We start from the raw sequence: 18,493 nt of genomic DNA, 5'->3' as shown, positions 1-18,493 counted from the left end.
TCTTGATACAAATGATAATGGAAACACAATATACTATCAGCTATGGAATGGTACTAGCTAGGGAATTCAGTGAAAGCAGTATTAAGAGGGAAATTTATAGCTCTAAGTGCCTACATAAAAAAAAAAAGAGAGAAAAACTTCAAATAAATAGCCTAATGATGAACCTTAGAAAATTACAAAACCTGGAGCAAACTGAAACCAAAATTAGAAGAAAAGAAATAATAAGATCATGGCAGAAATAAATGAATTTGAAATGAAAAAAATACAAAAGATCAATGAAACAAAAAGTTGGTTCCTTGAAAAGATAAACACAATTGATAATCCTTTAGTCAGAGTAAGAAAAATAGAGAGAAGGCCCAAACAAATAAAATCAGAGATGAAAAAGGAAACTGTAAATGATACTATAGAAATTCAAAAGATCATTCATGGCTACTATGAGCATCTATATGCCAATAAATTTAAAAATCTGTAAAAAATCAAAAACTTCCTAGACACATAAAACCTACCAAGATTGAACTGGGAAGAAATCCAAAACATGAAAACACCAATAATGAGTAACAAGATCAAAGCCATAATAAAAAAGTCTTTGAATAAAGAAAAGCCCAGGACCTGATGGCTTCACTGCTGAATTCTACCAAACATATAAAGAACTAATACCTGACTTTTAATGATTGCCATTCTAACTGGTGTGAGATGGTATCTCATTGTGGTTTTGATTTGCATTTCTCTGATGGCCAGTGATGGTGAGCATTTTTTCATGTGTTTTTTGGCTGCATAAATGTCTTCTTTTGAGAAGTGTCTGTTCATGTCCTTCGCCCACTTTTTGATGGGGTTGTTTGTTTTTTTCTTGTAAATTTGTTGGAGTTCATTGTAGATTCTGGATATTAGCCCTTTGTCAGATGAGTAGGTTGCGAAAATTTTCTCCCATTTTGTAGGTTGCCTGTTCACTCTGATGGTAGTTTCTTTTGCTGTGCAGAAGCTCTTGAGTTTAATTAGATCCCATTTGTCAATTTTGGCTTTTGTGGCCATTGCTTTTGGTGTTTTAGACATGAAGTCCTTGCCCATGCCTATGTCCTGAATGGTAATGCCTAGGTTTTCTTCTAGGGTTTTTATGGTTTTAGGTCTAACATTTAAGTCTTTAATCCATCTTGAATTGATTTTTGTATAAGGTGTAAGGAAGGGATCCAGTTTCAGCTTTCTACATATGGCTAGCCAGTTTTCCCAGCACCATTTATTAAATAGGGAATCCTTTCCCCATTTCTTGTTTTTGTCAGGTTTGTCAAAGATCAGATACTTGTAGATATGCGGCATTATTTCTGACGGCTCTGTTCTGTTCCATTGATCTATATCTCTGTTTTGGTACCAGTACCATGCTGTTTTGGTTACTGTAGCCTTGTAGTATAGTTTGAAGTCAGGTAGTGTGATGCCTCCAGCTTTGTTCTTTTGGCTTAGGATTGACTTGGCGATGCGGGCTCTTTTTTGGTCCCATATGAACTTTAAAGTAGTTTTTTCCAATTCTGTGAAGAAAGTCATTGGTAGCTTGATGGGGATGGCATTGAATCTGTAAATTACCTTGGGAAGGATGGCCATTTTCATGATATTGATTCTTCCTACCCATGAGCATGGAATGTTCTTCCATTTGTTTGTATCCTCTTTTATTTCCTTGAGCAGTGGTTTGTAGTTCTCCTTGAAGAGGTCTTTCACATCCCTTGTAAGTTGGATTCCTAGGTATTTTATTCTCTTTGAAGCAATTGTGAATGGGAGTTCACTCATGATTTGGCTCTCTGTTTGTCTGTTATTGATGTATAAGAATGCTTGTGATTTTTGCACATTGATTTTGTATCCTGAGACTTTGCTGAAGTTGCTTATCAGCTTAAGGAGATTTTGGGCTGGGACAATGGGGTTTTCTAGATATACTATCATGTCATCTGCAAACAGGGACAATTTGATTTCCTCTTTTCCTAATTGAATACCCTTGATTTCCTTCTCCTGCCTAATTGCCCTGGCCAGAACTTCCAACACTATGTTGAATAGAAGTGGTGAGAGAGGGCATCCCTGTCTTGTGCCAGTTTTCAAAGGGAATGCTTCCAGTTTTTGCCCATTCAGTATGATATTGGCGGTGGGTTTGTCATAAATAGCTCTTATTATTTTGAGATACGTCCCATCAATTCCTAATTTATTGAGAGTTTTTAGCATGAAGGGTTGTTGAATTTTGTCAAAGGCCTTTTCTGCATCTATTGAGATAATCATGTGGTTTTTGTCTTTGGTTCTGTTTATATGCTGGATTACATTTATTGATTTGCGTATATTGAACCAGCCTTGCATCCCAGGGATGAAGCCCACTTGATCATGGTGGATAAGCTTTTTGATGTGCTGCTGGATTCTGTTTGATAGACTGGATTAAGAAAATGTGGCACATATACACCATGGAATACTATGCAGCCATAAAAAATGATGAGTTCACGTCCTTTGTAGGGACATGGATGAAATTGGAAATCATCATTCTCAGTAAACTATCGCAAGAACAAAAAACCAAACATCGCATATTCTCACTCATAGGTGGGAATTGAACAATGAGAACACATGGACACAGGAAGGGGAACATCACACTCTGGGGACTGTTGTGGGGTGGGGGGAGGGGGGAGGGATAGCATTGGGAGATATACCTAATGCTAGATGACGAGTTGGTGGGTGCAGCGCACCAGCATGGCACATGTATACATATGTAACTTACCTGCACATTGCGCACATGTACCATAAAACCTAAAGTATAATAATAATAATAATAATAATAATAATAAAAGAAAAAAAAAAAAAGAACTAATACCAATCCTATTCAAACTATTCCAAAAAAATAGAGGAAGAGGTAATATTTCCAAGCTCATTCTATGAGCTCAGTATTACCCTGATACCAAAATCAGACAACAGCACATCAAAAAAAAAAAAGAAAGAAAGAAAAAGAAAACTACAGGACAGTATCTCTAATATTGATGCAAAAATCTTCAAAAATACTAGAAAACTGAATTCAGTAACATGTCAAAAATATTATTCATCATGACGAAGTGAGATTTATCCCTGAGATGCAGGGATGGTACAACACATGCAAATCAATCAATGTGATACATCATATCAACAGAATGTAGAACAGAAACCATACGATCATTTCCACTGATGCTGAAAAAGCATTTGAAAAAATTCAACATCCCTTCTTGTTAAAAACATCAAAACATTGGATATAGAAGGAACATACCTCAACATAATAAAAGCCACATATGACAGCCCCACAGCTAGTATCATAACAAAAGGGGAAAAACTGAAAGCATTTCCTCTCAGATCTGGAACATGACAAGGTTACACACTTTCACCACTGTTATTCAACATAGGAGGTCCTAGCTATGGCAATCAGATGAGAGAAAGGGCATCCAAATCGGAAAGGAAGAAGTCAAAGCATCTTTGTTTGCAGAAGATATGAGCTTACCTTTGGAAAAACCTAAAGACTCCACCAAAAGACTCTTAGAACTGATAAATCCAGTAAAGTTGCAGGATACAAAATCATACAAATATCAGTAGCATTTCTATATGCCAACAGTGAACAATCTGGAAAAAACTTTTTTAAGTTATCCTATTTACAACAGTCACGAACAAAATAAAATACATAAGAATCAGCAAAAGAAGTGAAAGATTTATACAATGAAAACTTTAAAACACAGATAAAAGAAATTGAAAAAGCCACTAAAAAACTGAAAGATTCCATGTTTATGGAAAGAATCAATATTGTTAAAATGTCCATACTACCTAAAGCAATCTACAGATTCAATGCAATCACTATCAAAATATCAATGACATTCTTCAAAGGGTAGAAATAGAAAAAACAATCCTAAAATTTATAAAAGACTCAGAATAGCCAAAACCATCCTAAGCAAAAAGATGAAAACAAAAAATCACATTATCTGACTTCAAATTATACTACAGAGCTATAGTAACCAAAACAGCATGGTCCTGGCATAAAAACAGACACATAGATCAATGGAACAGAATAGAGAACACTGAAACAAATCCATACATCTACAATGAACTCATTTTCAACAAAGTTTCCAAGAACATATATTGGAGAAGACAGCCTCTTCAATAAATGGTACTGGAAAAACTGGGTATTTATATGCAGAAGAATGGAACCAGACCTTTTCTCTGGCCATATACAAAAATAAAATCAAAATGGATTTGGATTAAAGACTTAAATTTAAGACCTCTAACTATGAAACTACTACAAGAAAACATCGAGGAAAATTCCCAAGACATTGGTCTGGGCAAAAATTTCTTGAACAACACCGCACAGGCACAGGCAACCAAAGCAATAATGGATAAATTGGGGCACATCAAGTTAAAAAGCTTCTGCATAGCAAAGGAAACAATCAACAAAGTCAAGAGACAACCCACAGAATGGGACAAAATATTTGCAAACTAACCATCTAACAAGACATTAATAATCAGAATACACAAGCAGTTCAAACAACTCTGCAGGAAAAAAATCTAATAATCTGATTAAAAATTGGGCAAAAGATCTCAATACACATTTCTCAAAAGAAGACAACCAGTGGCAAACAGGGATATGAAAAGTTGCTCAATATCATTGATCATGAGAAAAATGCAAATCAAAACTACAATGAGGTATCACCTCACCCCATTTTAAAAAAGTTTTATCCAAAGGACAGGCAGTAACAAATGCTGGCAAGCATGTGGAGAAAAGGGAACACTCATACATACATTGTTGGTGGGAATGTAAATTAGTACAACCACTATGGAGAACAGTTTAAAGCTTCTTCAAAAAACTAAAAATAGAGCTACTTTATAATCCAACAATCCCACTACCGGGTCTATACCCAAAAGAAATCAGTACAACAAAGAGATATCTGCACTCCCATGTTTATTGCAGCACTATTGACCACAGTCAAAATTGGGAAGCAACCTAAGTGTCCATCAAAAGAATGGATAAAGAAAATATGGTACATATACCAAATAAAGTCCTATTCAGCCATAAAAAAAAATGTGATTCCGTCATTTGCAACAACATAATGGAATTAAAGGTCATTATGTTAAGTGAAATAAGCCAGGCACAGAAACACAAACATTGCATGTTCCCCCTTACTCGTGAGATGTGAAAATCACAACAATTGAACTCATGGAGATAGAGAGTAGAAGGCTGGGAAAGGTAGTAGGGGGTTGTGGAGGTGAGGATGGTTAATGGGTACCAAAAAAATAGAAAGAGTGAGTAAGACCTAGTATTCAATAGCATAACAGGGTGACTATAGTCAATAATAATTTAATTATACATTTTAAAATAACTAGAAGAGTATAACTTGATTGTTAACACAAAGGATAAATACTTCAGGAAATGAATACCAAATTTTCCATAATATGTTTATTATGCATTGCATGCCTGTACCAAAATATCTCATGTACATACTTATATATTAAAGTATTAAATATATACTTATGTATTTATAAATATTATATATAGTGGGTATATATAAATATATACATATATATACACACATACACACACCTAGTATACTATGGGTGTGTATATATATGTTACATACATATATATAGGTGTGTGCACATAATATATCTATTATATATAATGGATATAATATTTATGTATTATATATAATACATAATACATATATTATATAATATATAATATAATATATAATTATAAATATAATTATATATAATAATAAATATATAAAATAAATATAACAATATATATTATATATTATATCTATTATGTATTATATATTATATATTTTATATATAATTATATATAATATATTATAGATATAATATATATTACATATTATATTATATATTATATCTATTATATATTATGTATTTATACATAATATATATTATATATATTAGATATGTATTATACACACACACACACATATACCTGCTATGTACTCACAAAAATTTTGTTTAATTTTGTTTAAAAAAGACTGATTTCACACCACATAAGCCTTGTATGATCTGGTCTCAGGCTACCTCTTTATCTCATCTGCCTCACCTGCCTCTGCCACCCTCTCCCTCAGCTTCTCTGCTCCAGTTACACTGGCCTTCTTGCTGGTTACTAAATAAACCAAGCAGGCTCCCACCTCAGGGTCTTTGGATGTACTATTTCCTCTACCTAGACAGCTCTAGGGCTAGGATTCCCAGGGCTCTCCACATCATCACTTCATTCAGGTCTCTACTCATATGTCAGCAATGTAAGGAGGCTTCTCTGACCAGCCAACTAAATACCAACTTCTTCACTCTCTGTCTTGTTTGATTTTTTTTCCATAACACTTATCAAAACCTCAAATTATACTACATATTTGTTTATTCTGCATCTCCCCAGAAATTTTAGCTCCATAAGGGTGGGACTTTGTCACTGATTGCTCAGAACAGTGCCTGGCACTCAAGAGAAACTTAAAAATAATTGTTGAGTGAATGAAGCTGGAGCTCTCTCTCAGAATAAAAGAGTCCACTGTTTTTGACCCAGAATTCTAGACTTTTCTCTAGAGGTAAACAGCCCTTGATCAAAACTGCTTGTCCACTCCTGGTCTCTACCAAGTAACTAGCAGGGAAATTCAGTGGAAAGTTACCTTCCTTTCTTTTCAACTATCTTTTCAGAGGATTATCTTTCTTCCTTGGATGTTTGTGCCTTTCTGCTCCCTGATGATATTGATATCTCTTCTCTGTAAATACAATACCTACTTTCAAGGACACTATCAATTAGTTAAGAATCCCAAATGCCTTTAAAAATAGAAAACATTCTCTAAGTGTCAGGCACTATCGTTAAAATAGCAGATTTGCAAAGCTTTTGTCAGGTGCTAAAGTGAAAAAAGAAGGTGAAGCCAGCAGGGGGACAGAGAGCAACTGGAGGTGTTACTTTAGAAAGGTGGACAAGGAAGTCTTCTCTGATGAGGCGTCATTTGACCATAGGTCTGAAAAAAAGTGGAGGAGCATTTCAGGCAAATGGAATAGCAAGTGCGGCTGAAGTGTATGTAAAACTGGGAAAAAAAAGGTGTAAACTTTGAAAATGTGTATCTCAAAAGGCTAAACCAAAAAGAATTGCTTAAAAATTATATGAATAAGAACTACCTCAAATACTTCTGAATAGTCACCAACTCTGTGTATCTTATGTCCTCTCAAAACTCACCCAAAGTTCATATCTGGGTCAATGAACAAAAATGTTTTAAAGAATGTGGGGTAGAGGGAAGCATCTGTTAAGCACTTAATTGTACAGGACACTAGGCTGAACCCTGAACAATGAACCATAATGACGGAGTTGCCTACTTCATTTCCAAATGCCTTCCAGTAAATTTAGGGAATCAATGTTGGCATTAATTTGCATAAGTTTAATTTTGGATTTATACATATTCACATGTTAAAGAAAACCTGAAGCTCAGTGAATGAAAAATAGCAGAGAAAAAGCAGTAAAGTCAACTAATCTTCTTTTTAATTAGCATTCTTTCAGTCATTAGTCTCTCTTCTGTGTTCCCACATTCAGTAGGTCTCTGTCTTAACGCTTGGAAATAACAAGAGCAGTAGCAACAGTAATAACAGCTAACATTTATTGGATGCTTACAGTGTATAAAGCATTGGGCTAAACAGTTTATCATTTAATTATAATAATATCCCTATAAGGGAACTATTATTATTATTATTATTATCCTCATTTTACAAATGAAGAAATTGAATTTCTCTTCATTGTAAGTTAATTGAAATTAACTTACAATGTAATACTAACATTGTAAGTTAGTATTACAATGTTACAGTGTATCATGTATTTATTTTCTCTTTTTTCTCTTTCTCCAAGACTGTGAGCTTTTTAAGAAAGAAATCTAGTCTTGTTCATCTTTGTATCTCATATATATAGCATGTTGCAAGAACCCAAGAGTGGGCAGAAAGATGAGTTCAAGAGCCTCTGCTCTATATCTGAATGTAAATGCTTATTATGTCAAGTTTGATTCTAAAAGTGTTCTAATAATGCATGCCACAACCTAGGTGTTAAGGGTATTGGGAGACAAGATAAAATCATAAGGCCAATATTAATTTTTATGTGGAAATGCTAGAAAAAAGTGATCATATTATTATAGAAGCCATTCTTTCTTTGCATAAAAACTTGAAAATTTTTAATTATGAAAACTTTTCAGATATCTAAGATAGACAGATATTCACCTTTTAGAGATTTCAGTGCATGCAGTAAAATCCAACAAGGTACCTAAAAAGCAATATGGTTTAACATAAATGATAAAACTGTACTTGCCACTAGATGAAGGGATTTTCAGTTTTTCCAGAGCCGAATTTCTGAGTCTAAGTGGCAAGAAACAGACTGGGTCTGAATGGTTTCATTGTACTTTCACAGTCAAATTACTGAATAATAAAATCTCATATGACCAGCAATAAATGTTCCCAGCTAATCCATTTAAATTGAGTAGATATTCAGGGATCTCACACCTAATACCTGCTAAATACATATCACACATGTTTAGCTGCCCCTACCCACAAAAGTATATGACCATTATCGAAACTGGTCTCAAGACCAATCTCTGCCATTTCCCTCCCTTTTACCAGCTTCTTCTTGTTTCCATTAGGAAAATGAATCTATAAGAGAAATTTAGGAAGAGGGAATTTAATATATAAAAGTAAATTTTTCAATAGCCACAAAATTGCATAACACCATTAACCTCAAATATTTATTTTTGAAGGTTGATATTTTAATCTCTTCCATTTTCCTCAACTATCTTCTCATTAGGCAGCAATCTGGTTAATATGAAAATAATACATTTCATATGTATATTACAGTTTATAAATTACTTTCATATTAACTTATTTGATCTTCACAAAAAATGCTTTAAGGTAATCTAAACAGAAAGTATTATTTTGATTTTATGGATGAGAAAATAACTATCCAAAAAGATTACATAACACACAGCTCATAAGTGCTTAAGCCAGGACTGGAATAAAGATTCAAATTTTAGATTTCTAGCTCTACATCAGTTTATTTGTACTTCAACAAGCTACATCTTGAAAATAAGAACACAAGAGAGGACTGAAAAATCTGTCTACAAATAATAGTTTAAAAAAGGCCAACTTAATATTCTTCACTACAGTCAGACAATAAACCTTGAATTTTAACAATTTATAATAGATGTAAAACAATAATTACAAAGAAATATCGTAGGTAAGTATTAAGAGTGCCTTTCATCTATAGAACATACAGTAATTTATATTTCTCTCAATATTCTGAGCAAAGCAGGTGACAGTTTTATTAAAAGTTCAAATCTATTGTTAGACATATGTATATAATGTATAGAAATACCAGTTTAGAGTTTAGAAGAAACAGGCACCATGGTACACTGCTAGCAGAGTATTCATTGGCAAAGCTATTTTGGGAGTAGTCTGCCAATGTATATTGAAAGCCTAAAAATGCACATGACCTCTCACACCTAGTTATTCCCTTTTTAATTTATTGTAAGGAAATAATTATGGATGTCTATAAAAATGTGTTCACAAAAATATGTTATTGTGTTAACAGAACAAATTAATAAATGGATTGGTTAAATCAGAGTAAATGAAAGAATAAAACGTAGAGTTGTCCCTCAGTATTTGCAGGGGATTGGTTCCAGGACTCCTACAGATACCAGAATCCTTAGACACTCAAGTCCCTTACATACAATGACATAGCATTTGCATATAACCTATGCATATCCTCCAGTATATTTTAATTCATCTCTAAATTACTTACAACACCTAATACAATGCAAATGCTATGAAAATACTTGTTATAGTGCCTTGTTTTTATTTGTATTTTTTATCATTGTATTGTTATTTTTTTTTTCAAGTATTTTCAATCCTCAATTGGTTGAATCTGGATGCAGAACCCATGGCTATCGAGGGCTGGCTGCAGTTCTTAAAACTGATCTGGAAAAATGCACAAGATATGTTAAGTGGGATAAAACAGATTTCTAAACAATGAATATAATAGAATCATATTTTAAAGGATATGTATCTCTGTGTGTGTGTGTGAATATATGTATGAGTATATATGTGACCAGGATATTACACAAAAATATTAATAGCGATTGTATACAGGCAGTGTTATTAAAGATAAATGTAATTTTATTACTTTTACTTCTGTATTTTCTCATTTCTAAAAATGACTAAGTAGTTTTCCTATATTTCTACAACAGAATAAGTTAAATATCTTTATAAATATATATAAAACATATATAGCATATATATTTATCATGTAAATATTGAAACTACAGAAAACAAAGGATACAAGTTAAATTTACATTTATCAGAGAGCTCTAGAGCCATTATGTGTGCATATGAAGATACATTTTAAAGATTATAGAAATATGAAGAAGGCACAGCACATATGATGAGTCAGGAGAGAGAACAATAGCAACTTATTAAGGCAAAGTGTCTAGTATCAGAAAATAAATGTGAATTAAGCAGTACATTTTAATAGCTACAGTTTCTCACATCTAATTAACAGAAAGTTTTAAAATATTGACAACTTTGGAAGTGAAGAAGTTTAGGCAGTTTTTGAAAAAAAAAAGTGAATACAAAGTTCATTGGGAATGCTGGAGATATTTCTGGAAAGTCAGATACTTCAATCATATGCTATAGCACCATCAAGAAAGGTACTAGGTGAAGATCACAGCAGCAAAAATAATTCCCATGTTGAAACTATAATGCATAACCATCTGGAATGTGTAGCTCTGCTCGCCACACCTTAGAGTAGATATTATAGAAAACAAAAATAAATCCAGAAATGGGAACATAAATTATGAAATGGCAACTATAAGGGATGAAATTAGGAGTCTCTGAAGTTCAAAGACAAGAAAGAGAAGCTCAGAAAAATATTTCTCAAAGTTTATAAGATCATAAATTTTACATATAAGATAAAAATAAGCACCAAGAGACCAAATTAATATGGCAAAAGTTTAAGGCAAATCCAGGAAAATAAAATATTTTGATGGAATAGGTAAAATATATAAGATGTATAATACCACTGCATTTAGAATAAAATCCAAAATCCTTCCCAAGTTCCATAAGTCTCAGTATTCCTGGCTCCTTCCCGCCTCTCAGATCTCTTCTCCTCCAACTGTCCTCTCATGCCCTAGGCCCCAGCCACACTAGCTCCCTCTTGTTCCTCTAATGCACCTCTGTGCTCACTATTGACTCTGCCTGGAATGCTCTTCTCCTAGGTTTCCACCTGGCAAGCTCCTTTTTATCACTGAGATCTCAGCTTAAAAGTCACATCCTCATGAGGACCTTCCTTGATTGTCCTACTCAAGGCTACTCGCTCTTGGAACCAACCAATATTGCATTACTTAGTTTAATTTTCCTCACAGTACTTATCACCATATGAGGTGATCATTCATTTATTTATTCATGTAAACTGGTTTTCTCCCAAACTTTTTTTAAGGAAAAAAAGAATTTTCTCCTTTTTTAAAGGAAAAAAAGAAAGAGTTTTATCATCAAGGAAATTTTCCCTCACCACCCCAGGCTAGTTCAGATCACTCTATTTTATTACTAATTTCCACCTCACCTTGTCATTTTTCTTTTGTAAACCCAACTTACACTTGTAATTTGTTTTCCAATATCTGTTTTTCTCCATAAATTCCATGAGGTAGGGGCCACTGTGTGCTATCTTGTTAATCAATGTATAGCCACCAGTTACCAGCATATGGAAAGTACTCAATAAATACTTTCTTGAATAGAAGAATAACTGGTGAATAAGAAAGAATTGCAAATAAAAAGGCAGAAAAAGGAAGGCAAAAATAAATAAAAAGCTACATGAAAAAAAATTATGGCATTATATTAACCACTTACTATTCAGTTCTCCAAATACCACTGTTTCCTACTAAACAAGAATATAACAGGCTCTAAATTGCATTTGTAATACAATATATAGGAAAATAAACTTTTAAGAGTTTCATATCTGCAATTTATGCCCTATACTTGCTGATTCATTTTTTGTAAATAAAATCCTGTGGATCTTTGGAACTGCAATTCTTCCAAATCAGCAATTCAAGTAACAAAAGGAATTCTGGATGAATAAAAAGCAGATACTGGCTGGGTGCCGTGCTTCATGCCTATAATCCTAGCACTTTGGGAGGTCGAGGTGGGCGGATGACCTGAGGTCAGCAGTTTGAGACCAGCCTGGCCAAAATGGCGAAACCCCATCTCTACTAAAAATAGAAAAGTTAGCCAGGCGTAGTGGCATGCGCCAGTAGTCCCAGCTACTCGGGAGGCTGGGGCACAAGAATCGTTTGAACCCAGGAGGCAGAGGTTGCAGTGAGCCAAAATCACGCCACTGCACTCCACAGCTGGGTCAGCAGAGCAAAACTCTGTCTAACAAAAAAAAAAAAAGCGGGTGCTAAAAACAAAACCAGAAAAACTATTAGGAGAAACATTATAAAGTTGGAAACTGAAAAGCATTTCATTTCATGGAATAAAATTTTGTTCTTCAGTAATCATGAAACTGTCTTTGAAAGCTCTGTTAAAAACAACTTTGACTCATACCTGTAATCCTAGCACTTGGGGAGGCCGAGGCAAGTGAATCACTTGAGGTCAGGGGTTCGAGACCAGCCTGGCCAACATGGTGAAACCCCGTCTCCACTAAAAACACAAAAATTAGCCAGGTATGGTGGCACACGCCTGTAATCCAAGCTACTCACAAGGCAGAGGCAGGAGAATTGCTTGAACCCAAGAGGTAGAGGTTGCAGTGACCCGAGATCACACCACTGCACTCCAGCCAGGGCGACAGAGTGAGACTCTGTCTCAAAAATAAATAAATACATAAACAAACAACTTTGAGACATTTTACTTCAAAGGTTTAGATTAGTTCTTATGGAACATAGCTAATAATCTTTAAAGTCCTTATACTAACAGTTCATCTGGAGTAATGATATTCCAATAAATGCTATATTTTAGAAGATATATAACATTAATATCTTTGTTAGTCAAATGTATCTTAGAATTACCTTCTCTATCCTCTTTATAATACATAAAAGTAAAGAAATTGATGAGTCCAGTATACTCTTCATCTTAAACGACATGTATAAGAAACATGCTAAACTACAGTTCCCTATCTCTGCTTCACAATATAAAGGTGATTCTGGAATTTGGAAGCCACAACTTTAACAAACTAGATGAAGACAGAAGCTGATTAGATAAACTGCAGTGGTCAGGAAGCCTCACCAACAGAGCAAACAACCTCCATCTTCAGCTGCTTATTGAGAGGCCATAATCCTTTGCTACAATACATACAACAGTGGCTAGACTGAACACAGAGAAGGGACATCTGTTCCTTAGACCTGTTCTTTCTCATAAACGATTGATGGCAAATATGTAGGAGAGTGATCTGGATGCAGAAAGAAACTTGAAAATTTTACTCTAGCCAATTTTAGGCTTTCGTTAATTCAAAGCTGTATCTGCCACACAACAAGAACATTTTCACTAGATCAAAAGAGGAATCAGAATATCTGCAGGCCTTGAGATTTCAACTATTTTGCCTTTTAAACAATATATTAGCTGAATGTGGTAGCTAACATAAACATAATCCCAGCACTTTGAGAGGCCAAGGTGGGAGGATCACTTGAGCCCAGGGGTCCAAGACCAGGCTGGGCAACACAGTGAGACCCTGTCTCTACAAAAAAAAATTAAAATTAGCTGGGCATCGTGGCACACACCTATTATCCTAGCTACTCAGAAGGCTGAGGCTGGAGGATCACTTGAACTTGGGAGGTTGAGGCTGCAGCGAGCCGTGATCTCACCACTGCATTCCTGCTGGGTGACAGGGCAATATCCTGTCTCAAAAAAAATAAATAAAAATAAAATAATAAAGCAAAACAAAGTATATATTGTTCAGAGTACACTGTGTCTTGAACTTTGTGGATCAGGACTCACAGTAAGAAATATATTTTACATCAGAATCCAGTACACATCCAATACATATACAATTAAACAAAAGTTCATGAACGTTACCCTTACAACATGTAGTGAATATGTTAAGTTACTATTTTATGTCCTTTTTTTAATGCTGGCTACATACCACAAATTTGAGTAATGAGTAACCAGGTACAGTTTGAGAAACACTGCTGTATGTAGGTCTGGCCTCTGCCTACCTCCCTAACCACATTTCATGGTATTTTGTACCATATTTTCCCTACTGCAGCCACCCCTGCACCATCCCACCACCCAGTTTCTATTATTTTATTACATTGAACCATAAGTTCCTAAAATATACCAATCTCTTTTCTGCCTCAGGGTATTTGATCTTGTTGTTAGCATGGCCTGGACTCCTCCAGATCACTGCACTTTGTATTATATTATTCAGATCTCAATATAAAAGTTCTTTCCACAGAGAGGCCTGCATTGATCACCTAATTTGAAAGAGCCCCAGCCTGCAATCCCGGCAGGAGGAGTGGGAACAGGAGTTCATTCATTGCCCTTAGCATTTCTGGGAAGTCTGATAACATAATGTAAGACAGGCAAAAAAAAAACAAAAATAAAAACAAAAACAGTATTGAGCAAATGTCACTTTCTACCTCCCTATGCCATTGCACAGGTCATAGAATTCTAACTGTTGAAATTCTATTCCATTTTCTTCATGACAACTTTTCTGACTCTGATTGAGAAGCAGGGACTCAATTGTACAATTTGCTCCCAATTACTTTGTATTCTCTCAGACCACTTACCACATTCTTTCTTATTTTGTATTCATTCCGCAAACATTTGAGTGCCTAATATGATTTAGGCAATACTGTGAACAAAATAAACATCAATTCCTCTAATAGTCCACATTTTAGTAAGAGTGACAAATCTATAAACAAATAATTTCAACTGAATGAGGCAAGTACAATAGGAGAGATGTATACTACATAAAATGGTGACAAAAAAGAATGAACAATCAACCTTTTTCTTTTTTTTTTTTCTTGATTTCACAGTGTGGAGGAGAAAGCTCTGATTATCTGCACAGATTTTAAATTTGTATCTATTTATACTTTTTTAGAGACAAGGTCTCGCTGTGTTGCTCAGGCTGGCCTTGAATTCTTGGCCTCAAGCAATCCTCTGGCCTTAGCCTCTTCAATAGCTGGGACTACACACATGTGCCACCACACCTGACTCGACTCAACCCTCTTTGAGTAGGGAAGGAAGGCATCACAGAAGAGACACCTACACTGGGTCTGGAAGTGAGCCCACCTTTGCAAAAATTATAACAGTGAGAGAAATCTAACCTAACTGACTCCATATTGCTTCTAACCTCACAAAGCTAACTGTCCTTGCTCATACCTGGGCATAGGCAAGCTAACTATGAGAGAAATTTATAGTTTAACTTTGAAGCAAGGATGGTAATAGTCCCTTCCAAAACTGACCCCCTGTAGGGACTAAAACTGCCTTTGTAAGACTAATAGAAGGCTGCAGGGTTAGGATTATGGGAGGGACCTAAAATCTGCTAAGATATAGGCATCGGTAAGCAATAACCAGCTACTGTTCCTCGCTTTTCTGTAATTTCTTGCTATTCAGAAGTCATGTAGCCAGAGGTCACCAGATTTGTAACTTCACCAATTGCTCCTTTAGATAACATCACTATTGTAAAACCTAAGATTGGTCTTGAGATATTTTTCAGGCTTCTGCATTCTGGCAAACCTCCTGATGCCACCCAGATATATGACTCATACGAAGAAACTGACTCTGCTAGTCCTATGATTCTCACCTAGACAACTGACTCAGCACAGGAAGACAGTTTGGAAACACCTATAAATTCATCCCCAACCAATCAGCAGCGCCCACTCCCTACCACCCTGCCCACAAAATTGTCCTTAAAAACCACAACCTCCAAGCTGTCCGGGAGGTAGATTTTAGAAATATCTCCCATCCTTACACTCAGCTGCCTTGCCTCCATTAAACTCTTTCTCTGCTGCAACTCCTGCATTCTCAATGTTTGGCCTTTCTGGGAAGTGTGCAAGAAGAACACGTTGGCCTGTAATAGGAGAATAAATAAGAGTTTGGCAAGCAACAAGAGGGTGCAGGTATTCTGTGCAGAAGGAATTGCAAGTGCAAAGTAGAAAGAGGAGGCATACTACCAGTTTGAAGTTGCTTGGTATGTTCAATGAAAAGCAAGTAGCTAAAAGGCAAGATAATTAAAAAAAAAAAAAAAAAAGTACGGAAAGGGAAAGGCAAAAGCTAGACAGAAAAGTGCTTGTTCATGGAGGAACTTGTGTGCCATTCCAGACATGTTACTGTAGGAAATAGGGAATCTAGAGTTTTAAGGAGGTGAGTAAATCAACAGGTTGGGTTTTTAAAAATTCCTTCTTGTGGCAGAGAAAATAATAGATTGGAAAATTTCCAGACCAGACTGTAAAAGTCACTATTAAAATAATCACGAAATGAGGAGGTGACAAACTAAAATTTGATCTAGTGAACAACTGAATATGGGAGAAATAGAAGAGGGAGGAATATAGGATAACTCTGATTTCTAGTTTAGGTTATAATATAGTAGTAGCATTATTTAACTTGGTGAAAATAGGAGAAACCAGGAGGAAAGATAGCAAGTTCAGTTTTGGTCATATTAAGTTTGAGGGACCTTTGAGACAGATGTGTCCAGGAAGCAACTGAGTTAGGCATTAGTAGATCTGAGAGGAAAATTGAAATTTAGAAGCAAAATCAAAGGTGTTAGTAGAATCCATATGAGTAGACAAAATCACCCAAGGAAAATGTCTAGACTAAGAAATGAAAGTAATTAAGGAGTTAATTCCAAAGAATGACATTCAAAAACCAGGCACAGCCAGTGAAAGGAATTAATGACTATGAACCTCAGTTGTCGCAAAGAGACTAAGTAATATAAATTTTGAGAAGTAATTACTGTATTTGGCATTTAAAAGGCCATTAGGAACTTAAGCAAGAACAACTTTCTTGAAGCCATTAAAGAAGCCAGACAAAAGACTTTTGTCTGTTTGATGTAAGTAAAAATAATATCCTTTCAAGAAGTTTACTGATAGGAGGACTAGGAAATAACTGGATAAACACAGGATGGAGGACATGGTTTTGCTTTATTTAATTTTCATAAGATGTGTGACTTGAGCACTGAAAAGAAGAAACTGGAGAGGAAGAGGCTGAAAGCACAGGAAAGAAAAAAGACAACTGGAAGCGAAATGTAACAGATGGAAGCAAATGAGATCAAGAGCAAAGATGGATGGATTATCCTTTAATATCCCTTTCTCTACACTAGAAATACAAGACTGACTAAAGGCTCAGCAAAAATATAGATCAATGTGTAGGCTGGGGGCATGAGGTTGAAGAAATGGCCTGTTATACTCCATCATTTTTAGAAAGGAGAAATGAGGAGGGCAAAAGACAGGGTTTGTAAAGGGAAGGTTTGAAAATGTCTTTACAGAAAATGGGTCAGGGGAAAACTGGGGTAACCAAAAGGATTGCTGAGTAGTATGAAGAAACAAGGGGTGGTGGGTGAGGGCTCTGTTTCTAAATTCATAGCTATAACTATCTAAAGATCTTTCTGTCCCTCCAGTCCGTTATCCATAAGTGCTTAAAAGATATGGTAGTTAAGTGAATTAACTAGAACCCTCTCAAACATGGGGGTGAATTAAAATAACCTATAGGTTTATTTAAAATGCAAATACCGAGCTCCATTCCTTTCATTCAGAATTTCCAGGGGTGAAGCCCAGTGAATTCCAGAAGCTCTCCAAGCAATCCCAGGAGAAATTTCTGTTAAAAAAAAGAAGAAAGAAAAGAAAAGAGAAAAGAAAAGCAAGCACAGACCTAGAAGGTAACCAACTGGACAGAAGAGAGCTGATCCAACATACACCTGTTAATGGCCCTCGTGGGGGCGTGGGGCAGTGCTCTGCCACTCAGAAAAGCAAAAAGACTCCAAGATCTAGGGAGATTCAGATCAGTGTTGAGACAGTTACATACACACCACCCCATACTCTTAATAAAGCGCGTTAATGTGAATCTGTGAGCGTGAAAAATGCCATGATGAACAATGCAAACACATAATGTTTGTTCAAAACAGGTTATTAGACTCGATGCCTTACCCTAAATTTTCTGTTTCATTACTCTAGACAGTAGCATCAGTGGAATTCAGGGTGCTGTAAGAAACACGGAGAGCGAGGAGACTGCAGGAACAGCCCGTGGGAAGGGGGAAAAAGATAATGGGGAGAAGGTCGGGAGGACAGGACAACTTTAAGTGCCCATCCGCCCGAAGACTTGGAAAGCTAAGTAAGTAGGACCCCAGAGCCGTTCTTCTGGCATACCCTGGCACTCACCATTGTCTCAGGATCTCAGCACTAGAAAATAGGTACCGTTGAGACAGGAAGACACCACCACCACCACCATCATCCGGTTACTCAGGCAACAGAGCCCCGCCCACTGTCGCACGGTGCGTGGGACGCCACCGCCCCACCTCTTC

At 35.7% G+C, this 18,493-nt stretch overlaps 1 protein-coding gene across 6 annotated transcripts in view; it reads right to left on the bottom strand.

Moving 5' to 3' along the window:
- The window catches only part of NME7 (NME/NM23 family member 7), a 231,786-nt gene extending 213,298 nt beyond the window's left edge, over positions 1 to 18,488 (bottom strand). For 4 of the 6 annotated variants that reach the window (XM_054525728.2, XM_024238742.3, XM_054525737.2 and 1 more), the window contains exon 1: positions 18,351 to 18,488. In XM_054525728.2, coding sequence (XP_054381703.1) covers positions 18,351 to 18,353 — 3 coding nt within the window. In that variant the 5' untranslated portion in view covers positions 18,354 to 18,488. The remainder of the gene's footprint in view (positions 1 to 18,350) is intronic. The other 2 variants (XM_054525729.2, XM_054525739.2) reach the window with 1 other exon arrangement.
- Between the last annotated feature and the right edge of the window lie 5 nt (positions 18,489 to 18,493).

This window comes from Pongo abelii, chromosome 1 (genome assembly GCF_028885655.2).
Source record: "Pongo abelii isolate AG06213 chromosome 1, NHGRI_mPonAbe1-v2.0_pri, whole genome shotgun sequence".
NCBI lineage: Eukaryota > Metazoa > Chordata > Mammalia > Primates > Hominidae > Pongo > Pongo abelii.
This window is presented reverse-complemented; position numbering and strand designations above follow the sequence as displayed.